The sequence below is a fragment of the Ornithorhynchus anatinus genome, chromosome 13, assembly GCF_004115215.2.
Source record: "Ornithorhynchus anatinus isolate Pmale09 chromosome 13, mOrnAna1.pri.v4, whole genome shotgun sequence".
Lineage (NCBI taxonomy): Eukaryota > Metazoa > Chordata > Mammalia > Monotremata > Ornithorhynchidae > Ornithorhynchus > Ornithorhynchus anatinus.
In genome coordinates, this window is record NC_041740.1 from 33,685,802 (window position 1) to 33,713,172 (window position 27,371).

A 27,371-nucleotide genomic window follows, 5' to 3' on the forward strand; every position below is an offset into this window, starting at 1 on the left:
TTTAGACATTCTCTCACTCACAGAGCACCGCCCGCCGAACATTGTTTAAGTAGAATTGAAGTCACCTTGGCAACTTCTGCTCAGGCCATTCAGGCCTGATGCCTCCAGTGGCTCTGGCACTCCTTGAGAGACCAGAGACTTGAAAATGGCTGAAATGCCCTTCGGTCTGTACCCTCTAAGCATTCGATATTCACCCCACCCTCAGCCCCGCGACACTTATGAACACAGCCAGAATTTATTTTAATGTCTGTCTCTTCCTTTAGGCTGTAGGCTTCTTGCGGGGCAAGGAATGCACCTACCAACTGGTGTACTCTGCTCTCCCAAGTGCTTAGCTCAGTGCAGTTTATACCGAAAGTACTCGGTAAGTACCAGTAATTGATTGAAATACAGGGTTTTTTATGCTTTACATTCTGGACTGAGTGAAGTGGGGAAAGAAGTTTGACTCAAGGAATCCAGCACAAAGTATCTCTGGCCCTCAGGCACACCAGTGTTTCCCCGTCGCCCCACCTCAGAACCCCCAAACACCCATATTCTCTGGCCTGTTGTTGCTGGGGCCCAAGCCGTGAACCAACCACAGCTGCTGCTGCTGCTGCTGCTGGAACCAGTGTACCTCTGGGGAGACTGTGGGTGTAGACCACGTTTGATATTCAGAAATTCCCTTGGGCCTGACTTGGACAGAGGGGACGCTAGGGTTGATATGTGTGGTGCTTGCGGTCTTAGAAAGGACTGAGGGAGAAAGAGCTGTGGTGGCAGAGCGACGGGGGAGAGAGCTGGGGGATGTCCCCAAAGGGCGTTGTCAAGCACCCAGGAACAGCTGCAAGAGCAATGTGTTGCTCTGACAGGGCCTTGCTCCTCCGGTTCCTTCATTCAACTTTCATTTCCTCATTCCCCTTTTGTCCCCGGCTTCCTCAGCCTCTACTGGTGCTTCTGGGCCAGCCCGGGGGCCTTCTCCAACACAGAGTAACCTCGAAAGGGGGAGGGAGGAGGGGAGCAAGGCCACCTTCGGGTCAAATATGTCCCAGACGGGGGTCAATTCTAGAGCTGACCCCAGGTCCTGGGGATACTTCAGGGCAGGCTCAGGCTGGCCCCTGACCAGAGGAGACACAGAGTGCATGATTCAAGAGTCAATCTAGTATTAACTGCGAACTATGGAGATTAATTCCAGTTCTCCCTCCCTATTTTTTTCTTTATGGTATTTGTTAAGGACCTCCTATGTGCCAGACATTGTTCTAAGCACTGGGGTAGATACAAGGTAATCAGGCTGGACACTGTCCATGTTTCACATGGGGCTCTCAGTCTATCCCCATTTTACAGTTGAGGTAATGGAGGCACAGAGAAGTTAAGTGACTTGCCCAAGGTCACACAGCAAACAAGTTGGGGATTCAGGATTAGAACCCAGGTCTTTGACTTCCAGGCCCCTGCTCTATCCACTAGGCCACTCTGCTTCTCTATTTTGACTGTGATCCCCATGTGTGTCCAACCTGATTATCTTGGATCTATGCCAGCACCTTAGTACTGTGCTCAGCCCACAGTAAGTACGGGTCTTCTCTGTTGGGGGCGGTGGTGGGGGGGGTGTCCCTTCCTAAAACCAAGTTCTCCCATCCAGTGTCAGCGGAAACACTCCACCATCGAGGAGGCTCCTCTGGTTTCTAAACTTCGCTAACCTTCTTGTTGCCTGTCGGGAAACAGCTGTGCGGTTCCCATTATGCATTTCAGTTTCTGACACCGGCTGCTGTCTGTGAGGTGTTTTTTCCTGTTGTACAGACCTCTCCTAGCTGTGTGAGTCCCGAGGCCTTCTGGGGCTGGCCACATTTCGGCACATCAGAATAATAAACCTAAGGTTTGCTCATAAAACATGCAGGTTTTATCATATGACCCAGTACCTTCCAGTATAATTAACCAGTCCTGCCCTTCATATTAAGGAAAATACAATTTTAACCTCCTGCTGAGTCCTCGCATGAGATTTAAAAGAGCTAGGCTTGTCTCCTTAGCAATCTCTAAATGAATTGGTCCATATTCATTGACTTCAACAAATGGAGTTGCTCATCTCCCTCTCTCTGTCAGGGTGAATCGAGTTGACTGTCTTGGGGTCCCATACTTGGCAGAGGGTGGTGGGGGGACCCCACACTTTGGTCAACTGTGCCCCCCAACCCCTTGCCCTGTCTGAAAGCTGGAGCTGCCATGTGACCTCTCTTCCCTTATTCCCCTCCTCCCACCAGCTATTTGAACTCTCCCCTGCTATTCTTTCCTCAACCCCAGCCCCCAGAGAAAAGTCAGCCCCCACCATCTCCCTCTCCCTCTCTGCATCCTGTCCTGAGTTTATCCCAGGTTTACAGTGATGTGGAGTCCTGCACAGACCAACCTAACTCAGGCTCCACCCTCTCCTGGCTGGGGAGATCCTGGAGGAATTTTGTAATTTCTTTTCTGGATGAGAATGGGGAGCCTGGGTCTCTCTTAGGAGAGAAGCAGTTTCCATAAGCTTGTCTTAGATACTTGGGCACTGGAGTACTTAACCAAATGGATTCCTGAGGAGTCAGCTGCTGGGAGAGGCTTATGGTGGGGTGGGGAGGGGGAGGGGAGGGAGGAAGGGAGGCAGTTGTGTGTGTGTGTGTGTGTTTTTCTCGCTTTGACTTGTAGAGTGAAAAGTTGGGTGAGACAGGGGCCTTGGTGTATCTTTGGTTCTATGGGCTCTTTAGCCTCCATCTCCCTTGCCCACTCCCATGTTTGAGTCTCCAGCCAATGAAACTTAAATTTTCACTCACATGCTTGGAACTGGCCTTTTTTTTTTTTTAAATGGCTTTTGTTAGGCGCTTACCATTTGCCAGGCTCTGTACTAAGTGCTGGGGTAGACATATGCTCATCAGGTTGGAAGCAGTCCAAGGCCTACATGGGGCTCATAGTATTGATCCCCATTTTACAGACAAGGTAACTGAGGCCCAAAAAATTAAGGGACTTCTCCAAAGTCACACAGCAGACAAATGGAAGTGCTGGAATTAGAACCCTGGCTCTTCTGTCTCCCAGGCCCGTGCTCTATCCATTAAGCCATGCTGCATAACTCACAATATACCTCTGCTGGAGTTTGCAAACACCTTCTCTCTCCCCATCCTCTTTTTCCTCGCTTCACCATCTTTACAAAGATGCATCTGCAGTCACTGCCCCTACTGGGGTCCTTATGAATTCTGAGTGATTCCTAGACTTCTAGACCATAAGTTCCTCCTCTAAACTGTAAGCTCCCTGTGAGCAGAGGCGATATCTACCAATGCTGTTGTACTGGACTCTCCCAAGTGCTTAGTACAGTGCTCTGCACACCTTAAGAGCTCAATAAATAAAAGTGACTGATTGACCGATTGGGGGAGAGAGCCCAGCCTGCGGTCTGTGTTTCATCCAGCTCCCTCAGGGAGGCGGGGGGTGGAACACGAGGCCGGCACCCTGAGACTTGTGGAATTCCGTGCATTTCTGCATGGAAAGTTCGAATTTGGCTACAAAGCAAATGAGACCGGGAACAATTCCTCTCCTTGTTCTCCCTCATGCGAGAAGCAGACAGTGCGTAGGCAGGAGGCCATGGGAGCCTGAGAGGGCCGGGGCTTTGTGCTCCAGTCAAATGGAAACAAGAAGAAGCAGAGAGGCGGAAAACTTTCAATCTTTTCAGGCCAGGCCATCGGTGCTCGGGACCCAGGAAGAGGCCCCCTGTCAGCTCTGTCTCCCTCTATATTGTATTTTCCCAAGCACTTAGTACAGTCCTCTGCACACACTAAATGCTCAATAAGTACGATGGACTGCCTGACTGTTTATCAAGTCTTCAAAGTCTAAGGGGGCTAGGGTGTCTCCTATGCCAGGACCGAGCACTGTGGGACAGTGACAAGGGTGTCCCTTCCCCAAATTCAGACCAGGCTAGTGGCCTTGCTGAGTGTCTTCCCAAAATATAATCAACTCAACCAAACTTGTTTTAGATAGCCAAGAGTGTGATTTGGGCAGTGGTGGTTTACACCTCTGAGGGCAACGCACTGGAGAAGGCAGGGATGATATCTACAAGAGACACATCAGAAATCAGTTCCTCAGAGCTGAAACCTGCCCACCGCAATTGAGGGAAGAATAATTAAGCAGACTTTTCCTCCCGCCATCAGGAGAGGAAATGAACCCCAGAAGTAGCCTGTACCTCACCATCCATGAGGATATACCAGTCCACAGCTCTTGGCGGTCCAAGAGAAGCCAGGGGGCCCAGAGGAATGGTCAGAGGTCAACCCACCCCAATATACAGCAATAATATAAAAGAGGACCAATGGGTCCCCTTCACTCTCGACTCTCCAAGGACCACATAAACTCCAGGAACAAGCATACGTTCTTTCTGTTTCTGGCTTTGCTCTGGTTAGTATTCTCCCATGGTGCTAATTGGCACTGACCCTGCGGGCCCAGTTTCTGAATGAAATTAGGCTGGATCTTAGATTCGGGGACAATTCAGGGACTGGAAAATTAAGAGTGAAAACAATGAGATCCCGCGAACTCCTGTGTCTCTTTCCACGGACTGAAATTCCTCCCCAGAGAAACACCACTGCTGCATCCGGGGTAAGAGGGAGAAGGGAAGGCAGACTCAAGCGGGTCAAAAGATATTCTTGAACTTTTTATTAAAAACATTAACAATAGCTTCTCACTAATTAATAACGATGAATTAACTCAGTGTTCACAATGACCTAAGAGCTGACTAATCTGTGGGATCCAAAAAGGGGAGATTCGCTCCCACACCTCACACACAAATACCATCCAACCAGAGAGACACGTAAGGATGACTCTGCCTCTCCCTCCAGACGTTTCAAAGTCAAACAACTGGGGGGTCTCCAGAACATCAAATTAAAAAAATTCCAAAAACACCAGCCCAGAGGTCCTCTCCACCTCTTGTCAAATCATCCCACCTTGCAATCTTCACTGTCTGTGTTTAATTATCTCCCCATCTTTTTTTTTTGTATTTGTAAAGCACTTACTACGCGCCAGGCACTGTATTAAGCACTGGGGTAGATACGAGCTAATCAGGTTGGACACAGTCCGTCTTCCCACATGGTGCTCCGAGTCTTCATCCCCATTTTACAGATGAGCTAACTGAGGCTTAGAGAAGTTAAATGACTTGTCCAAGGTCATGCAGCAGACATGTGGCAGAGATGGGATTAGAATCCAGATCCTTCTGACTCCCAGGCCCGTGCTCTATCCACCACTGGTTCTATCTTTCTATCTATCTATCCACTGGTTCTCTCTTTCTTTAAATGAAGGCATCAGCCCTTGTTCTCTAGCAGCCTCCCGCTCCCTGCTGTTGCCCTGGTTGAGAGTGGGCCATCTCTCTCTCCCTTCATGTGCCCGGTGGACAGCCCCCCTCCCCCGAGGAGGGGCCTAGCTCGCCTGGATCAGTGCCACTACCATTCTGAGGAGGGTAGGGCTCTTCCCCATACATTCACATCCCTCCCTGGCACCTCCTTGGTTTCCACTCTCCGAGTCACACTTTCCAGACTGAAGCTTTTCACACAGACACAGGCACACACTTTTGAAAGGGCACCAGATGGAACAAGATGTCGCCCTGGTGGGCAGCTGGGGCTGGCTGAGCCAACAGTCTTCCTAGAGGACGAAAACAACAGCTCGAAGCACCCCCGCCCCCAGGAACAGCCCACCCAGCTGAGACCCCAGCCAGCCCCAAACCTGCCTCCCGGCAGGGAAACAGACAGCTCCATAAGAAAGAGCTGCAGCTTTTTTCCATGGGGACCGTATTAGGAACCAAATTGAATAGATTTCTAGAAATCAGATTTGGCCTCTTTCTCTTAAATAACGTGAATTTTACCAGTGAGCCGATATCCACTTGGCAAACAGTCAGGGTTGCGGGGATTCACTTTCATTTTGCTACTTGGTAAATTAACCCTCCTCCTCCCCCGAAAAAAACCCCGAAAAAACAACCCAGTGAAATCTTGTAAAAAACAGATGCACAGTACACTGCCGGCTTGAAACTTAAGATTTAAAAAAAATTATTTATAAGGAGAGGGGCATGAAAATTTAATTTAATGTTCACCTTAGGTAATTTCATGTCTTATTGTTCATAGCAATTACCATAAATCTGCATATCAATAAGCAAGAACAGATGTCAGTTGTTACAAGTGCTTGCCAATCAGGCCTGTTAGAAAGTGACAGATGGGTGGTTGTAGAACATTCTCATAAGGCCTATTAGCACATTCGCAGGAAATTTCTGCAGTGCTGTGCTGTGCTGTCACAGATGCAGGCCTGCACCCACACCGAGGGAAACACCGCTGGGTTCGATAGTCAATACTGCCTCTTTTGGGGTGGTCCTCCATGCTCCCTCTCACCTGCTCTGGATGAGCCGTTCATTTTCGGCTTCCTCCAGCCCGACTCGTGACCCTGAAAAACCCAAGTCAACATCTGACACCTTTCTTCAAATCTCTTCCTAATGGAGAGTTTTCCAGTGACTTTAAAAACTTGAACTGGCTACTTGTCTGTCTCCAAGACAAAAAAACTAATATCCTAGTAAAAAGGGAGAATAGTGAAAATGTTAAAATCCCTTTACTGCATTCAGGGATCTTCCACTGTAGGGGAACACTTCCTCCTTCCTCCATGGGAAATATTTTAATCTGTTCCCTGAACAATGGGAGACTGCCGTTTCTCGGGAATGGTGGGAGCTCTCGAGATGGTCAAGCATCCAACTCTGTAGGTGGTCAGTCCTCTTTATGGGTTAGCCATTCCCTGAAATTCAGGTCTTGAGATTTAATGGTCCAGCACACTTTAGCCTGTCCGCAACTCTTCCATCCCAAACAGGGCAGGAGCCCTGGAGGCTAGTATGGGCTCTCCCAATTGTCCTGCTGTGTGACCTTGGACAAATCACTTTACCTCTCTGTGTTGAAGTTTCTTTATCTGTAAAATGGGGAGGAGATACTTGCTCTCTCTAACCCTGAGAGCTCTGGGTGGCATAAGGATCGTGACTGCTCTGATGTTAGATTTACCTCAGAATTCAGTACAGGGCTTTGGCATACAGTAAGCGCTGAAGAGTACTATTATTATTTTTAACTTGGTTATTTGATGGAGAAGCAGCTTGGGGTAGTGAATGGAACCTGGATGTCTATACCCTGGCTCTGCCACCAACTGATATGCAAGTTATTTAAATTCCTGCTTGAAATCTGGCTTAAGTTCCAGGCCTCGGTTTCCTAAAGTGCAAAATGGGTACAGTATTTGTCAGGTTCTTCATCATGATAATAACGATGATATTTGTTAAGCGCTTACTATCAAGCACTGTTCTAAGTGCTGGGGGAGATACAAGGTAATCAGGTTGGCCCACATGGCAGATGAGATAACTGAGGCACAGGGAAGTGAAGTGACTTGACCAAGGTCACACAGCAGACAAGTGGCAGAGCCGTCATCGGTTGCATTTATTGAGTACTTACTATGCGCACAGCACTGTACTAAGCGCTTGGGAGACACATTCCCTGCCCACAATGTTCCTCTCATGGATGTAGTTTGGGTTAGTGAGAAAAATTTTCAAAGGAACTTTTTGAAGAGTTAAGTTAAAGCTTTTACTTCATCTGAGTTCCTGTTATGGCTCTGATTCTCTTGTGAAATAGCTTTGATTATAAAGGAATTAAGGAAAAGAAAGCCAAAGGGTAAGATGAGAACCAATCAGGACCTGAGCCCCTGAACTTGAGCTGAATCCCACTCAAGGCTTCGGAAAATCGAGTGGATATAGGCCCAGCTGGATGGGAAATGAAAAATAGCAAGTTGGGTTAAATTTTGGATGGTGGAAAAAAATCAATCACTGCTAGGGGAACACAAAAAGGCTACATCAGAAGACTTTTGCCTCACAGAGATTTCATTTCAATCCATTTTCTCCTTTTAGATTCACCACTTGATATGAGGTTCCTTTTCAAAAAAAAATAACAAAACAGATTTGAAGTGATTTATGAACTGAAAGACAGGGATGGGAAAATCAGGAAACAGATGGCATCACTTTTGATTTTACTGATTTAACAACTTAGCACCCTCCTCGGCAAAAGTACTTTTTCCAATAGCTTCAGTTTTATTTTCTCTCAAATTATTTCATCTCCTATAAGTGGGCCTTTTAGAAATAAACTTCAACTTTCTAAAAGAGGAGTGAATGGAACGCCAAACTTGCTCCCTTTGTTGACACTTTCTTAATTGGTTCACCCTGGAACTATAGTTGACACTCGATAGCATTTTACTTCCATTCTGATGGATTTCTCCATCAGTCAGTCAAATCTCCTTATGGGGTATAGCTGTGGTCTGGTGCTTTTTTGCAGATAAGGGAATTGAGGCCAAGCTAGGATAAATGTCTTATTCAAGGACTCATGGGGAATACAAAATCAAGGGTGGGTTTGGGAGCCAGATCTTCTCACCTCTGATTCACAGCTCTATCTCTGCCTCCTAAACCACACTGTCCACTTGGAAGCATTAGTTTAGTTTCTTTGCAAGTAAAGACTTAATCCTTTCTTGGTGATTTAATGAAAAATGATAAAAACCAAGAGCAATTTTATGCGCAGCAGTACTGTTGGTTTAGTAGAAAGGGTAAGGGGTCGGAAGCCAGAAGATCCAAATCCTAACCTCAGCTCTGCCACTAGCCTGATAAAGGGCCTTGGCCAAGTAATTTTAGCTTTCTGTGCCTCAATTGCCTTATGGTGAATTTGAGAGCTATGGTGAAGACAAATGACGAAGTAATGTGAAAAGCACTTCGAAAAGAATGACAGGGCTAAACTCGGGGACCACTTTCTCCTACCTGAGGAAGATTATACTAGGCACTGTACTAAGCACCGGGATAGATACAGGTTAATCACGTTGGACCCAACCCATGTCTCACATGGGGCTCACAGTCTTAAACCCCCATTTTACTGATGAGGTAACTGAAGAACAGAGAAGTTAAGTGACTTGCCCAAGGTTACACAGAAGACACCTGGCAGAGCCCACATTAAAAACTAGGTCCTCTGACTCCTAGGCCCGGACTCTACCACTAGGCCATGCTACTTCTCATTAGCATTAATGTACTTTAAACTTCCCAAAGCACTAATGAACATACTATACTCACATAGCTTATTACTTAAACACTTTCTCTTGTATGTATCTCCTTTTCCTTCCTCCTCCTGACTTTACATAATTTTACTGTCTGTCTCTCCCACCATGTTGTAAACTCCTTGAAAAGAGGGATCAGGTCTACTTACTCTCCCAAAACTAGTTCAGTGCTGTACACCCAATAGGTGATACTGGTTGACTGAAATTCAAGGTATCATTAGAGAAAAAAACTGATTATGTTTCTTAAGCATGATTCTCTCCTCTTGGATAAGATTTAAGTTCAGGCCCAAGTGATTGACTGAGGTAAGAAAGTCATGAATGATAACACATTGGTGATTCTGGTTCTTTCAAAACACTTTTTCCCCACAGAATTCCAGAGGTGAATTTACACATCTTCACACTGGGGGTGAATCATGTCCTTTATGAACTGACGGACAAGCATTTGGCATCCGTATGTATGCAGAAAACCAAGAGACTCTCCAGAAACAACTAAGCAGAGATGCAGCACCTACAATTAAGCCCTCTGCATTGAGAAATCTGAGAAAAATGCCAGCTAATCTACAGAACAGTGTTTGTTTTTCCCTAGCCAGAAGAGATTTAGGACACTGAATTCAAGGCTGGTCATTAAAGATTCAAGAAAGGCACATCTTGGAAAGCCAAAAGCTAATGGAAGAATGGCTTTAAATTAACCATATACTCAGAGGTGTGGGCAAAAGTAACTGAAATCACCTTCCGGGGGAGTTCCCATGTCCCAGGGAGTGTTAAAAGGACGGTGGGGTGTATGTGAGCATGAACAATCTGACCTGAAGTTTGAGCGAAAGGGTAGTGCAACATCCTAATGAAAAATGGCAGCCCGTTCTGCCCAATGGCAGCCCACTCTGCCCACAGGAGATGACGTACTTGGCAATAGCCTCAGGACCCAGTGACCTTCTCTGCATAATTCAACTCTGGGAATGGAAGTGCCTGAGGCTTCCTTCGAGGGAAGTCCCTTGTATTGGGCCTATGAGTTGTCTGGATTATTAGGGAAAAACCTAACCCTTGACTAGCAGAGCTTGTTTGGAGCTAGCGGCATGAATCCTAGGCAGAAAAATCTCCCTACATATTTTACTTGGGCCTTTCTGGCTAAAAATAAATGAAATATTTAACACAGTCCTTAGTTCAGAGCATGCTTCCCAAACAACCCCTGTAAAGAATGCCATCCCAATATCTCAGTTGCATTTATCTCATTCAGATCTGTTTTTCTCATGATAAAAATGCTAGAGGGGTGTAATATTGTGGAATTCACAGGCACTGCCAGCATCCGTGGAAAAGAGAATAATTCAGCAGGATTGCTATCGGTAGGCCAATTTATATCATCGAACAAGTTCACGTCAGTGTGTGATATCTCCTTAATAAGGGCATGCTCGAATGACTGATCGTAATAGAACTGTGGGGCATAAGCCCATTTATCCAAGTTAAGAGTCTTTAAAAATTATTATTATTGTGATGGTATTTGTTAAACACTTACTCTGTATTAAGCATGGTTCTAAGCACTGGGGTAGGTACAAGTTTTAATCAGGTTGGACACGGCCCTTGTCCCACATGAAGTTCACAGCACTTATGCATATAGCTGTAAAGTTTTTATTTATATTAATACCTGTCTTCCCTTCTAGACTGTAAACTCCATATGGGCAGAGAACCTATTTACCAACTCTTTCATCTTAGACTCTTCCAAAAGCTTAGTAAAGTGCTCTGCACACAATGAGCACTCAAATAATACAACCGATTGATAGATAAGTAGGAATGGGAACAAGTACTGAATTCCTGTTTTACAGTTGAGGAAACTGAGGCACAGAGAAGACAAGTGACTTGCCCAAGGTCACACAGCAAGGAATTGACCCAGTGAGGATTAGAACCCAGGTCCTCTGACTCCCAGACCTGTGCTCTTTCATCTAGACCATGCTGCTTTTCTTCAACCAAAGAGAAGCCAGAAGATGCCAGAGACCTGTTTTTGTGTGTGTGTGTGTTTTTTTTTGGTGTTTTGAAGAAAGGCCAGATGAAACCATGGGCCTTTATTCAAAGAGAGAAAGGTAGCTCTCTGCGAGCATCTCATCACTTTGGTCAAAGAGTCCACTGCTGGAATAAGATGCATCTGCCTTTAATGCCGCAAATAGTGGGTTTTGTTGTTATCCTTTTTGGAACTGAACCCAGAGAAAGCTTTCTAGCTGTCTATGTGGACAGGCATCTGTGTCCTGATGCTCTTCATATGCTGCCTTCGGTGGCTCCATGTTAAATTTGGAGACCATCGTGGAAGGTGACACAGTAAGGACGACCTTTAACTAATCATTCCACCTCAAGTACTTCTCACACGGCTCATTACACAAAGAAATCCGTCTACCTGCAGGGTTTCAATATGGTCGTATTGTGATCTTCTCAAACCTAAAGACTGCACTTTCACATAACAGGATCCGTTGGGCAGTTCGATCAAAGATAGGCCCTTGCTTAGCTGACGGTGATTATCGAGGGACTGCCAACCTCGATCCGAGGCAGGTCTGGAATCTTGGGTTTCATTAAGGAGGTTGCAATACTTCTACTGGCTGCCTATGATTAAAACGTTAGAGGGCTGGTTTTAATTTGGTTGTCAGGACATAAAATTCATACTGGAAATGCCAGTGTCATCCACTCTCTGCTTTATCCTTCTTTCTACTAGCTCAAGCTTCAGCTCACTATCTACAACTGGCAGCCCGGGACGAGATTCGAGGAGGGGTGACTAAAAAAAGACATGCACCTGCCCCGTCTCGGAGCAGTTCATCCCGCTTCCGGGACCTAAGATAGGAAGATGTTTTATGCCCAGTGACAAACCTCTCCGCCCTCTCCACTCCCTGGCTGTTCATGCTTATTTCCCCCGCACCGTGCCCCTCTCCCCATTTGCCTTTCCAGATCCAAACACCATGGGCCGATGAGGGATCGCGAGCCTGAGAAGCCTCGTGAGGTCAAACGAAACACCTCTCTCTGGACTCACCAGCCATTTGTTGAATGCCGCTGAATGCACCCAGGTTACTGGAGGAAGTTGCCTGCTGCAGGAGCTGCAAGTAAAAGTGATCGTCATCAGAACAGCATTTGGGAGAGAGCCGGGGTGGAGCTTCGAGGGGCCAACCGATTGCCTTCTGAAATTTATTTATATCTGAAATTTATTTATATTAATGCCTGCCACCACCTGTAGACTAAGCTCATGGTAGGCAGGGAATGTGTCTGTATTTTTATACTGTACTACTTTCCCAAGTATTTAGTACAGTGCTCTGCACACAGTAAGGGCTCAATAAATACGACTGATTGATTAAACTGGGTGCACCTGCACATCCCACTATATGTATGGCGCTGCATGCTTGCTTCTACCTATTGACGGACTGAAGGTCCCCAGAGCTGAGGCTGTAAATCCATATTAATGTCTAATCTCTATTAAGAAACACACAGACACTGGGGAAACTCAATAACACTGCTGCTTTAAAACAATTAATCAATTTACTCTTTTTAACAACCAGGTGTTAAATCTATTGAAACCAACATAGCGTAACTAATTATAACTCTCTGAAGTCTAGTAGTTACCATAACTCATCACTGTCAATCAAGGTCTGCTCCCCTCTTCTTTCCCCACCGCCCTGCACAGGTCAGGCGCCTTCCTCACTGCTGAGTGGCTCATATCAAAGCTCAGAGCTTGCCCAACCTTGCCAATACGTTAATTTAGAATTAATTCCTAAGAAGCTGGCATTCCCTAGGCTGGTGGGCAGTGGAAGGAGTGGAGCATATTTTTTGCAAAAGCGCTGGGGAGCCCAGTGGTCTTAAGAGCACGATGGATTGTTTGCAAAATGCTCTAGGGAAGAAAACACTAGGGCTTTCCAGAGTATTTGCAAATTCTACCCTTCTTTCTGCCAGTGTAGAAGCAGCCTTCTGGCTGGAAGTGAAACGTAAGAATGGTTGAGCGTGTGTGTGTTATGTGTGGGCAAAAATGTTCATCAAAGGCCTCTGAGGGTTAATAAATTCACCTATAGAAAAATGACTCACTGCAGGGTAACCTCATCTTAAATAACTATGGTCTGGTATAAGTGGGAGGTCACCAAAACCGAACAGCAGGTATTTAAAATTCTCTTCAATAAATTTTGCTTCCGTCGCTGGAAAAGGTATTCCCCGGGAAGTGAAGTCTTGAAAGCCTTTACCAAGAAATATTTTGAAACTGGATGAGATTCGAATGGGCATATTACTAGAGGGCACCAATGACTGACAGCGAGACAGTGACATCGAGTGTGATGGGTGGGGCTTGGTCCTGAGACTTCTGAACCGAGGCCTGACGTGCTCAAAGGAAATGGATTCAGTGCTAGTAACGAGTTCAGGGCTGTTGATTTAAAGAACTAAGCAGAGGATGGGGGCAAAAAAAACTCCTCAAATCTCCAGTCAGCTGTGCTTACAGATCCATCACTGAGGTGTCTGTCTTGCTATTATTAAATCTAGAAAAGTCTGTGTCTCGCCCAACGTACCTCCTCCTCTAACATCTCTTTGGGAGATCAGGGTACCCCAAAAAGAATGTAGGCCAAATAGAGAAAGCTCTATGAAGTTTATATACTGTGCTTCCTCTCCCAGTCCCATTTTTCATTGCTTGATGTAATCATGATGTGACCCAAGATCAGGACAATCACTAAATTTGGGGAGACCAGATTCAGATCGTGACAGAGCCCTTTAAGGAAATATAATCTGGATCTTCTTGCCAATGCCCAGATGAAAGAAAGTAGGGTGGCACAGGGTGAGAACTAAGACTCGGTGTAAATCTATATCATGCATACATAGTTTTGTTTATCCTTGGCTTTCAGAATCATTTTAGAGACCGGCAGAGGATGGGCATCTGTGAGAAGGGAGTGCCATATTTCAAATTAGTTCCATTTGGGGCTAAATTTAAATTTGGGCCAGTACTTAAAAGACACCATATTGGATCGTTGTTTGAGACACAAGATGCAGTTCTCCTAAGTCACAAGGGGTGCACTCTGGCAAAACCCCACGCTAAAGTAGCTCACCCCTTTAGAACTTGCCCACCAACCATTCCTTCTGGAGGTACCGGATGCCGATGTCTGCAAGCTGTGGGAAGAACGTTCCCTACTTCTAGGGTCACATCCCAGCTAAAGCATGGAGTGATAGTGTCCACTCTGGTACAAGAGGGATGAGCGCCTCCACTCCCCCCCCCCCCCGACGCCACCACAGAGAGCTGTCTTTAAGGAAGCGAATCACCGGGAACTGCCAGCCTAGTAAGTCATCGTGGGCATCTCCGGGGAGGTTCCTCCTCTGCGGAGCCTGGACGAGTTTCTGAAGCACTTACCGCCAGGTACTGTGGGGTGAGTCCCCCCAAGCCTGTCAGGTTCCCCCAGGTGGCAGTGTTAAGCTGTTGCATCTGTTGGGCAAGTTGCTGCTGGAGACGCCGCTGCTCCTTGTCCTTCTGGGTGTCGGCAAACTTCACCACGATCGGTGAAGAGCAGCCCTGTGATCAGACACATTGGAAAACATGGAAATGACGTTACATGACAGGTTATTTTTTTAATGGAACTTGTCAAGTGGTTACTATGTACCATGCACTGTACTAAGTGTTGGACACAGTCCCCGTCCCACATGGGGCTCACAGTCTAAGTAGGAAGGAGTAGGATTTAATCTCCATTTTTCAGATGTGGTAACTCAGGCACAGAGAAGTTGGGACTTGTCCAAGGTCACACAGCAGATGAGTGGCAGAGTTGGAATTACAACCCAGGTCCAGGGACAGAGTCGGACTTACGACTCAGGTCCTCTGACTCCCAGGCCACTCTGTTTCCCTACTAGGATTCTTCTGCTGTCTTATCAGAACGCTTCTGAATTAGTTGAGAAGTTTGCGGGGTGGGGAGCACCCGATCCCACCACAATCACCACAAAAGATTGCCGAGACCATGCTAAGTTTCTCAGGAGGATGCCCCTTAGAGAAGTCATTCACTTCCTCACCTCTTTTACTGAAGCATTTCCCCATCAATCTTACTTTGTCTCCAATTTTCCCAGTGCTCCCCTAGGGCTATAGACCAGACCATGGCCCACATGTCTTAAGACTGGACCTGTATTTAGCTCTCTCTGCTTTCACAAAATGGTCAAGGTCCATTCACAGGTGGGTTTGAGAGAGGGCAGTGGATGGGGAAGTTAGGCAGGGTCTGAATATATGTCTTTCATGTTTACCAAGTTTATCCTTTCCTTATCCAGTGAGTAGATTTAAATCTTTGAACTTTGGAACGTCTTACTGATTTTGCTGAGGCGCTAAGGTGTCAGTTTCATTTTAGGAAAAAAATGTGGGAGTGGAGTAGTTAGGAAATAGAGGCAGGTGAATTCACTGCTCGTGGCACCTTGTTGTTACAGAGATCTCTCCTCTTACTCTGCTGTGCTCACAGTCTGCATCTGCCCAAGATAAGACTACATCCAGTGCTGTGGAACATCCTTAGCCCAATTCTGTGGTGGTAGACACACAAGGCTCAGCATTAAGACCTGTTCCATTTAGCCTCACTTGGGAAGACCAAGGCAATGGCAAAGCGGCTCATTTATCATGGCCTCCCATCCAAATGAACCCTTGAATGCTAGCAACTAGGAAACAGTTCTGAGGGGAGGTGGACTTTCATTCCTCTCTTCTGAAAGCTCACTGTCACATCTCATTGGAATGAAAAGGAAATAAAATGAACAGAGTCCTCTCGTGCTATTATTGAAACTCAGCATCAAAACAGATATAGGTCTCCCCGCCAATTTTCTATTAGGAATAAAATGAGGTTTCTTCTCCCTTTGGGACCTTTTTGAATTCCTACCCCAAAATGAACAGCAAACTTGGGTCCTTTTCCAGATCAACTTTGGTGGTCGGAAGAAATTGATTTAATGCTCTGAATCATGACTGTACGCATACAGGGCTCTCAAGACTGTTCCAAAGGGAATTGGGATGGATTTGAAGGAAAAACGAAAAAAATGAAGCAGCTTGGTTATTTCTTAGTTCCCAACCAATCAGCTTTCAGTTTGGGTAGTCGGCATCCCAGTTATGAATGCTAAATGTCAGTAAATTACATAAAAACAATATCTCCACCATTTATGAAACTATAATTCATTTTTCTTCATCTGCACCTTATTTCACTACTTCATCATTTTCAAGAGAGCCAAACATTCCAAAGATGGAAATTATATAGCAAAGTGGTTTTGTATGAGAAAGGGGTTGTTATTGCTGCATCAAATTTGTTCCATAACAAATTATAGTGCCTCTTTCCAGTGCTGTATTTGTTCTTTCCCCTTTCTTAAATAGCAAAATGTGACAGAAAAGCAGATTATACTAGTGATTAGGGCTTTAAAAATGACTTGCTTAAATCAGAAGAGAGAAAGAAAGAGAGGGGCTCAGGGGAAGGAAAAGGGAGGGGGACAGGGGATGAGGGAGAGAGAGAGAGAGAAAGAGAAAGCAGATTGCAAAACAGAATATGGAAATTCATTATTTTCAAGAGAACCTTATTCTTCTGAACATTAATATTCTCATCATTTGAGTTCCGAGCTCACTTTGAAAATACATCTTAGTCAATGATGTGTGCCAAAGAATGGAAAATAATGAAATCAGGAAAAATAACTTCAGTTGTCCAATAGAAACTTGATTGCCTAATACATAATCTTCCATTTTAAAAGTCAAATTTTGAATTAAACACAAAATCAAGGTGCCCTGGGGCCCCACTGCTTCAGGCCGAGTATCCAGAATTAATATAAACTATCAAAATTCAACTTTTGACAACAATAACATGGATATTAATAACAAAGGACCAGGAATTGCTTTTGAATGTAAATCGAAATAAGTGGGTTTTTTTTCTTCTTTTTGGTTTCCGGCAAACACTTTTCAGGTGGGTTTCCAAGTCTATTTCTTCCTTAGTATTTTGGCTGCTGCTTCTTTCCACCCTCCTCTACAAAACTCGATCCCCCTTTCTTTAGAGTGAGCAGGAAGATAGCGATGCCACTGGTATTTCCCATTGCAACATTCTGCTAACTAGTTGGGAAAAGGGTGCATTAAAACCACGGGGGGTTTCCATTTCCCCATTTCCTCAAGTAAGCACAGCATTAATAAAACCAACAGGGCCGGGTCTCTTGGTCCTGAGCTCACCAATTACTTTGAAGCATCATTTCCTCTTTTCTCACTCCCTTCTGTGTCACCCTGACTTTCTCTCTTTATTCACCCCAACTTTCTCCCTTTTTTCACCCTGCCTCCCATTCAAGCTCAAAGCACTTAGGCACATATCCATAATTTATCTATTTATTTATTTATATTAACATCCGTCTCCCCCTCTAGATTGTAAACTCACTGTGGACAGGGAATGTGTCTTTTATATTATGGTGTACCCTCATAAGCACTTAGCACAGTGCTCTGCACACAGTAAGCACTCAATAAATATGACTCATTGATTGACTGACTGCCATTTCTACCTTAAGGGAGTTGCATCGATTTAAAAAAAAAATCTCCAAAGCAAGGGCCTTTTGAGGAAGGGCCATTATCGTACCTATCCCAAAGGAAAATACACACATACATACACACACACACACACATATAAGGAGGCTATACATGTACAAACGCTCTTAGCAACAAAACCTTTTTTTTAAGTTAGAAATTAAGTTTAGTGGTAAGTCAGAAAAGCCCAAATTAGTCAGATGTCCAAGTCAAGAAAGAGAGAAATGCGAAATGCTGTTCTGCTTTGAGAATGTGTCACACTATTGTGGTGTTAGGTGTTGGGCAATTTCAGAGTCCTAGGTATTTTCAAACCTGCTAATTATTTCCTTGCACGAACTAAACAACCCTGTCGATTTTCAACTAAAATGGGCATCAGGGAGGGAGGAGAGGGTGTCTTTAAAAAAAAAAATGCATTGCACTGGAAGGAAAACACATCGATTATACAACATATGGCAGGAGTTTCAACCAGAGTCAAACAGAGTGTTTGGAAAAGACAACAACAGCTTTTGCAATGCCGATACCATTACTCATAAGAGCAGACAATTAGTGACATTGTCATGCGCGCTCCTTTCCCATTTTTCCACCCGCCCTTTTTGCTCCGTTCACAAAGCTGCAAACAAAACATGACACATAATGATTTCTGGACTCCCCCAGCATGCTTTGGGAGGCTCAGCATTGCAAAAAACTCAGATTAATAAAATAATTCTTGAGCGTTTAAAGACAATTGGAAAAGGCCTTCATTTTGGGAACTGAAAATACACAATTGCACATAACATCACAATGCCACCTCCAAAAAGATAATCAATACACAGAGATACAATATACATAGTACAGTTGAACATGCACTCTCAAATGATTCTTTTTGACAATCCAGAATAAGTAAAGGCATATCACTCTGGGGATGCTTTTTGTGCAAAATTCTGAAAGGCCATGACCCAAATCACAGACGAAAAGTGCCTGGACCTTAAGTCCACATTTAGCTGGATGCACTCCACTCTGGCAAATTTATCTTTCCCTAAAGCCATCATTTTTCATTAGGGGAGCAAATTCAAGTCTCTGCATCCCGTGTGCTGCACGGCCCTTCATAAAGGTGGGGTCGGAAATGGAAGCCTGTGCGTGATGGCCTCGTCCATCTCCTTCCCGGCACTGTAGCAAATCCAAATGCTCACTGGGATCTGATAATTAGTCGGGCTAGTGTTGAAAAACATTAGTTCTGAAAGGCAAAACTGTTTGCCCTCATAACTGCTCGACAGGTCCAACGTCACTTGACCCTTTTCCAAGTGGATGAAGCATATGCACTGCCCAGACCGACTGGGGCACCAAGGCAGAGTTGTACGAACAGGGCAGTGAGGCCACAAGGGTTTGCATTCTCATTCAATGCAAACCCCCCGGGGACAAAGTCGGTCCTTAAATCCCATAGGTTATGGATGTGGTGCTTCCCTATGGATGGTGAGTCGGAGTTCTCTTTTTACATTTCCTACAGTGGACTCAGGGTCTCTGGAGTGATTATGGGGGTGCGGGTGGAGTGGAAGCCTCAAACTAAATTTTGGAGGGAGTTCTAGGAAGTTGAAATCTGTGATTGTCATGCGAACGATCCATACTGGAGATAATTGCTTTACCGTTCCCGATCATTTGCACAAAGAAAACAAAGAAAGGGCAGATGATACAATACCTCCATGGTCTGAGACTGATGCATGGCTTTGATTGCATTCTGTGCCATTGCCCTTGTAGAAAATGTGACAAACGCACAGCCTGTGGGAACAAGGGACAGGGAGCAGGAAAGACAAAAAACAACAAGACAAAAGGGTTGGACGCTTGTTAAACCAACACAGTCTACGAGAACTGCCACAAGACGACACTGTTCTCAGTAGTACATAAAAATAAACATCTTCTCTATTGTACTTTATTTTACACACAGTGCTGACTTGCTAATCTGACCAGAGATGAAAGACATCTTTACTCTGAAATGGGGGAGATGGATTCTGCTTAGCCACTGGATTTGAAAGACAGGCAAGGCTTGGTTTGCATTTTCTAAGGCAAAGAAACATTGAACGTCTACATTTTCTTCCTTTGCAAATAATCTTTTTACTCAAGGCATCTGCACACCAGGGCTTTGCAGTTCATAGTTTATTGTTGCCAATAAGCAACAACAAATAAAATGCTTACGCCACAGGCAAATTAGCCAACATATTTTAATGAGCTCAAAATGCCAAGGGTAAATTTCTCTGTCGGAATTTGAAGAGGAAAAATTATGGATGGATGTAAAATTATGACGTTCAAATGCAAACAGAAAAAGGTATGTAAAATGTTTAGTAACTACCTGCTGCTCGTGGAAAAAAAAACCATAAAGCCTGCAATACTACTCAAGTAGATTCAACCGGGAATATAGTTTGAACTGTTAAAAATCATAATTTTTTTTTCCCAAGAAAATCATCATGACTGGAGAGGTTGGGATTCTTTGAAAGGCATTTAGAGCTTTGACCTAGGGTAGAGGTTATCACTCTGTGTGTTTTTTAGAACCTCTCTAGTGCAAATCAACCACCTATCACTTCTGCTCCTCTGTGGCAAAAACCTGACCGCAGTCTTTGTGGACCAATCTGTTTTTCTTTATGGCCCGACCTGTTTTGCTTTGTATTGCTTCTCATAGCAGCATTGACCACCAGGCAGGTCAACATTCATCCTGAACGCCTCATTGCCCTTTTAACTACTAAAAACACTTCTTTCTGAAATTTACATTTTATTCATCATGCACCCTTGGGCTTCTTGGAGAAAAAGACTGTGAAATTAATGCAGATTCAGGCTGATTTTGTAATAATACCATGGCACACTAAAAGCTTAGCTAAAGCAACACAGACTTATTTCACTTATGATCTCTAATGACTTTAAGAGTGCATTGATTTTCAGCTTCTTTAAGCTGGCACAGTTTGAACTTAGGTATCAGAGAATAATTTAGTGTTCCACTCAATTTCCTCAAAACATTATTATTATTACTACTTAAGAGATTTCCAAATGAAGCAGATCTAAACACTGCGAGGTTGAAGCGTACTGTCATTTCAGCGCTAATCCATGGAAGCTAAATTTTGGCATCAAAAATACGATATTGTTGCTTCTGTGGCCAATGAGGGGAAATAAAGCATTCTACAATCCGGCAACTAACAACAGTGTTTGCATTATGTAACTCAATTTGTGATGCGTAAAACATCTTTCCCATTTTTGCTCTGTCTGTACCTGGTAAGATTATCAAGTCAAGACTGCATTAACATTTTCATCCAACAACAGTAAGAGAACACAGGGCCTACCCATTACCCACAAGCACAACATCAAGTCATGAATATAGTCAATGCATTTTTGAAGCATGCAGTAATTTTTAATTGACAAAAGACTCTGATATGAGGAAAAGTCATCTCATAGCCATTTTGGGGTGAAGTTATCCTTACATGGCTTGAATTAAGGCTGGCTCCCAGATCTTTTACCATCAGCGTGGGACTGCTTCTTTTCACAGACATCAGAGGGGTGAATGGGCTTTATTTGCTATATATGCTGCACGTTGCTGTATTGGCTGCAGCTCTTGTTACCCAGATCCAATTTCATTAATAAAAGTAATTTAATAACTCTCTATAAGGCACTGTAGACAATATGTGTAATAGAGTGGGAAATAAGCAACAGTACCTCTGCTAGATTCCATATGGACGCTGTGCACTAAAATTAAAGAGGCCCAAATTTACCATCAGTCTCAAAGTAATCTCTTTGAAAAACATTATGCTTATTACTAATATTATTAACTGAGGAAATAACACTGAGGGGCTTTTATTCTTCAATTTCTTATCTCATGACTTCAACGGAGGGAGAGAACAATTTTAATGGAGACATATTGGAACTCATACAATGGTTTGAGTAATACTTCTTTTAATTGTCAAGAAAATTGTTTCGTTCCCTTCATTTGCTCTTATTATCCACGAGCATCGCCATACTGACAATTACCAAGTGGAGGTTAGGAATGCATAAAAGGCATGTAAAGTGTCAACAAAAATCAATAAGGCACAGTTTATGCATTTCCCACAATTTCAGCCCAGCTAAACAGCTAGAAATAACTCACTGAGAAAGTGCAATTAGCGAAGAAGAGTGTTAGCCACAGAACAACCCAGTCATGTCTCTATGAACATAACCTCTCCCGTTCCTCCTTCAGAGCCAAGAACCATCAGAAGCTCAGCAGATAGCAGGCACTTTCTAATTTCAAATCCTACACACTTACAAAAAGGATCTGACAAGATGGATGATTTTAGCTCTCTCTCGCTCTCTTTTTCCTTCTGGATGTAGTGAGGTTTGTGAGAAGCTGTTTTTGCCTAGCACTGTACAGTTTGCTCTGGGCTGAATTCCTTAGGAGGGAAAATTATTGTGTCATTTAAGAAGAGGGAGCTCACTTCGAACAATTTCAGACTATGTCACTCTCTGGATGAAGTTAAGTAACTTCAGAACCAAATGTTTCTTGGTTCCTTGGATCGTTAACCTCTGTAATTCCTCACTCACAGGCAGTGACTCTACACAGATGGGCTAGCTGAAAAACAACAACAAACCAGCTGGAGAGTTCCAGGATCAGCAACAAGACTAGAAGATTTTCCTGTGAGATTAGGGGTTTCAAAAGGTCCTGGTTCCTCTGGTAGCAGACTGTTCCCAGAGGAGTGAGGAAGACCTTTTCCCTCTAGTCAAATACAGCACTCTCCAGAGGGCAAACCCAGTCACCTTCGAAGGCTTGATGGATCAATGCTTCAGATTTTATAGGGCAAATCCATGGTTCTTGGATTTCCAAGCTTGCTGCCTAGCAGTCCCTTGGCTGTGGAGAGATACTAAGCACAACTAGGTCGGAGAAATTACAGGGACCGGAATAACCAAAGGGTAACTTTTGGTGGCCAAGAAAACACAGTAATGATGACCTTGCAATCTCCAAACACCTAAAAGCAAACATTCACTGGTAAATGTGGTAACCTATAATTTATCTTGCAATTATTTAACTCGACTTTCAAAATGTCAGGAGGGGAACCCTAACAGAAATGAGTCAGGGTGAATTTCGCTCATTTCGGAGAGGATGCCTTCTCGCTTGCTGGAACAGATAAGTGATTGACTGGGGCAAGTTTTCTCCCAGTAATTTCCTTTTACAAGAAGATCTGAGGAAAGCCAGTAGCCCTGTCACTGAGAAGATTTTGGAACACATCTATTACACTTGTCATTTCAATCAAAGGGAGAGCATGACTCAGGTGTTTTTCCTTTTCTCTTAGTGGCAAGAGAATTTTGAAACTCCCTGATGACTGCTTGCTGCCCTCTCTCCAATTCTACTACTCCTTTTCAGCTACTCTTGTAAAAGAGGAGCAGCATGTCAGATTTCAATGGAAAAACCCACCTTTTAAAATTCATTCAATCATATTTATTGGGCACTTACTGTACGCAAATAACTAGTATAGCTAGTTACCATTACTGTTTAAAAACTCCTGCTCTGCTAAAAGTGAAATTTGGATTTGGCTGATGCCTCAAACGAGACAGCACTGGTGGGTGATTTACAGTCTATGCCACTCTCTGGATGAAGTTAAGTAACTTCAGAACCCAATGTTTCTTGGTTCCTTGGATCGTTAACCTCTGTAATTCCTCACTCACAGGAGGTGACCCTACTCAGATGGGCTGGCTGAAAAGCAACAACAAACCAGCTGGAGAGTTCCAGGATCAGCAACAAGACTAGGAGATTTTCCTGTGAGATTAGGAGTTTCAAAAGGTCCTGGTTCCTCTGACAGCAGACTGTTACTGGAGGAGTGAGGAAGACCTTTTCCCTCTAGTTAAATACACGGTCTAGTGTCTCTAGTGTCTACCCAGAACAACAGCAATTCAGTGGAAAAATAAGTTTATCTCAAATTAGGACTGTGAAGACCCTTTGTTACCTGGATGCTGGCTCCTGGTTCTCCTCCTATCTCTTGGGCCACTTATTAGTGTTTTAGATCCAGTGAGCTCGTTGTTGGCAGGAATGTGTCTGTCTGTTGTTATACTGTACTCTCTTAAGCACTTAATGCAGTATTTTGCACACAGTACATGCTCAATTAATATGACTGACTGAATGAATGAATGAATGGTGAAAAGTGCAGAAGGGGCTGAAATGGAGACGTCGTAGCCAGGAAGGAGGCCCTGCCTCTCCATTCTGCTGAAGGCCACATTCCAGTGTGTGGGTCGGAAGGACACCCTCATCGGTGCAGTGGGGACCTGGAGGATGAGCTCAGCTGGTGTTCTTTGGGGAGCATAGTTAAAAAAAAGAAGGAACCTGACCACATCTAAAGTGAAGAAAAAGAAATTTCTGAAATTGGCAGATGCCCTTGAAAACCCATCTGGAATCTAGATAAATCTGCAAAGGATTGTGGGCTGCTAGGGTTGGTGCCAGGGCACCAAGGCAGACCCCCGAACAAGTGTTTTCTCCTGCCACAGGTCAGACCCATTAAGAAGATGTGAGTCATCCTTCAATTTGAACACATCACAGCTAACAGTCAGACTGCATCCATGAGGGTGAGTGTCTGAGAGATAATCTCCAGGTTCTCCTCCTATCTCTTTGGCCACTCATTCTCAGTTGATTTTGCTGGCTCCTCCTCTGCCTCCCAACCCATAAATGTAGGGGTCCCTCAAGGTTCAGTGCTGGGTCCCCTTCTATTCTCCATCTACACCCACTCCCTTGGAGAACTCATTTACTCCCCTGGCTTCAACTACCACCTTTATGCAGATGATTTCCAAATCTATACCTCTTGCCCTGATCTATCTCCCTTTCCTCAGTCTCACATTTCCTCCTGCCGTCAGCACAACTCTACTTGGCTGTGCTGCTGACAACTCAAACTTACCAATACCAAAACAGAATTCCTTATCTTCCCACCTACATTCTGGTTCCCGCTGATTTTTCCCATCGCTGTAGACAGCACCACCATCCTTCCTGTCTCTTAAGTCCATAACCTTGGTGTTATCCTTGACTCATCCCTCTCATTCAACCAACATATCCAGTCTATCACTAAATCCTGTCAGTTCGTTCAACCTTTACAATACTGCTAAAAGCCACTCTTTCCTCTCCATCCAAACTCTTCCGTATATCCAAGCACTTACCCTAACCCGCCTTGATTATTGTACTATATCAGCCTCATTGCAGATCTCCCTGTCTCCTGTCTCTCCCCACTTCAATCCATACTTCACTCTTCTGCTCAGACCATTTTTCTACAAAACCTTTCAATCTACATTTCCCCAATCCTCCAGAACCACCAGTGGTTGCCCATCCAGCTCTGCATCAAACAGAAACTCCTTACCACTGACTTAGAAGCACTCAATCACCTTGCCACCTCCTACCTCACCTTGCTGCTCTCCAACTACAACCCAGCCTGTACACTGCTCTCCTCTATCGCCATCCTACTCAATGTATGTGATCTTGCCTATCTCACCACTGCCATTTCACCCATGTCCTGCCTCTAGCCTGGAAGGTCCTCCCTCTTCATATCTGTCAGGCAATTACTCTCTCCCCTTCAAAGCCTTATTGATGGCACATCTCCTCCAAGAGGCCTTCTCTGACTAAGCTCTCATTTCCTCTTCTCCCACTCCCTTCTACCTCACCCTCATTTCCTCCTTTTAGTCACTCCTCCCTCAGCCCCAGAGTCCTACTGTACATATCCAAAATGTATCTACTTATATTAATGGCTGTCTCTCTCTCTAGTCTGTGAGCTCGTTGTGTGCAGGAAATGTGCCTAGAAACTCTGAAATACTGAACAATGCCCTGCACACAGTCAAGCTTAGTGGTCTGCTCAACTCATCTTCAGCTTCTCTGAGCTCATTCCCTGTACTCTATTTTGGCTTCTGAGGAAACAGGAAGAGGGCATGACTATCCCTCCCTGGCCTACCGACCTGGAGGAGTAATGACAACTAGTTTTCAGGGTGGCAGGAGCAGATGTGAAAGTGAGGAACACACCAACTTTTCCTTCTGCTTTAGTCCTGTTGTTGAGTGAAAGACAGAGTGAGAGACAGAGAGAAAGAAAGAGGGAGATAGAGAAAGGAAGACAGCAAAAGAATGAAAGAGCAAGAGAGAGAGAGACACGCAACCTCCAGCCAAGATAGATAGTGGTTTGAAAATTTTGTATTGTTTATTCCTTGTCTGTTCAATCAACCAATAGTACTTAGTGAGAGCTTACTGTGTGCAAAGCACTGTATTAAGTGCTTGGGAGAGTATGACACAACAGAGTCAGTAGGAATGCTCCCTACCTTTAAAGAGCTTTCAATCTAGTGAGTCAAACTTGTGAGGTGAGTTTCAGACCTGAGGTTGTTTTATTTTTCTCTCCTTTCTCACATTTTTTAGAGTTGAGCCTGCAGCAGGAGCTTGGAACAGCAGTGCTGAGAGCCCTTTATCTGCAATGCTGCTAATGGGCTATGCTTTATTAAAATTTGATTGAAAAGTGCAATTCCTTAATAGGAGAAAAATAGGGGCACAAAAGAGAATTGTTCCTTTAACAACCATGCTTATTCAGGAGCTGTCCCTTGCAACCACGAGTCCCTGGGTTCCACTAATTGAAAAACGTACCACTGTCTGTCTTTATATTTCAGAACAAATGATTATAAATGAGAATTTTTTTTGCTACTGGGAATTCTCATCAGTTCAGCAGAAATTACTTTTCCCTTAAAAAAGAAAAGAAGGGGAGGAAAAAAGCATTTTAGATTTCATATGGGCCTGGTATTTGCATGAGTATCAGTGACGGTGCTTCCTCCTCTTGGAAATAGAGAGGCAGTATAAACCTGGACTGTATTAAATAGCAAGTGCTGATTAATTAACACGATGGTGGCTCCAATTAGCTGAGTAGTGTTCTCTCTCTGACAGGCCCTTGGGTCCAAACTCCCCTGATGAAAAAACAAGTCCTGCCCTCTTCGGCCTAGGCTCTCAAAGTAAGAGACCAACACAATAGTAATAATAATAACAATTATGGTACTTATTAAGCACTTTCTATGTGCCTAGCAATGTAGTGCTGGGGTACAGTTAAGTTAGGCAGGATGGATAGAGTCCCTGCCCTACATAGGGCTCACACCCCTAATCCCCATTTTACAGACGAGGTAACTGAGGCCCAGAGAAGTGAAGTGATACATGGCAGACGTGGCGAAGCTGGTTATAGAATCCATGACCTTCTAACTCCCAGGCCTGTGCTCTATCCACTAAGACACGCTGCAGCTCACTGCCATTTTATGCCAAACACCAGTTTATTTATTAACTGTCCACTTGACTGACGGAGAAAGGCCCGCTGAAATTGACATATGCTGGCTCTGTCAATCATAGAACAGAGACAGGATTAATATGTACAGACTACAGTTTCCTCATTAAACTAATAATAAAACATATCACAATATCTTTGGTTTATCTTTCTAAAGTGCTTTCATTATCCTCATAAATTCTCTATGAGAGAAGGATGGGCAAGCTACCTGTGGGCAGGGAACATCTGATTTGCTTCTGTTGTGCCTTCTCAAGCTCTGTAAGTGCTCGATAAATAACAATGGGAAAATTGAGGCACAGGGAGGTTAACTAACTTGCCTAAAACCATATAGCTTGTCAGTACAAGAGACAGGCTCACTTTGCTTCCAGCAGACAATTGATCTACCTCTTTATGCAGCCTCGCTGACTCCTACCTCTGTCTTTGAGGTTAGACTACTCATTATTGAGACAGAAGTAAAGGACATAAAACCAATGGAGATAAGTGTATCTGTTTATCCAACCAACATAGTTTGGCCTAGTGGATACACCACGGGCCTGGGAGTCAGAAGACCAGAGCTCTAAATCAAGCTTCGCTAT

The 27,371-nt window shown here is 44.3% G+C and overlaps 1 protein-coding gene across 14 annotated transcripts in view; it reads right to left on the reverse strand.

Annotated features, from left to right (window-relative positions):
* Nucleotides 1–27,371, reverse strand: part of CELF2 (CUGBP Elav-like family member 2) — a 484,640-nt gene that overhangs the window by 31,211 nt on the left and 426,058 nt on the right. For all 14 annotated transcript variants that reach the window (XM_029078013.2, XM_039913825.1, XM_039913823.1 and 11 more), the window contains 3 exons: nt 19,215–19,294; nt 14,399–14,557; nt 12,059–12,122 (listed from right to left, as the gene is read on the reverse strand). In XM_029078013.2, coding sequence (XP_028933846.1) covers nt 12,059–12,122; nt 14,399–14,557; nt 19,215–19,294 — 303 coding nt within the window. The remainder of the gene's footprint in view (nt 1–12,058; nt 12,123–14,398; nt 14,558–19,214; nt 19,295–27,371) is intronic.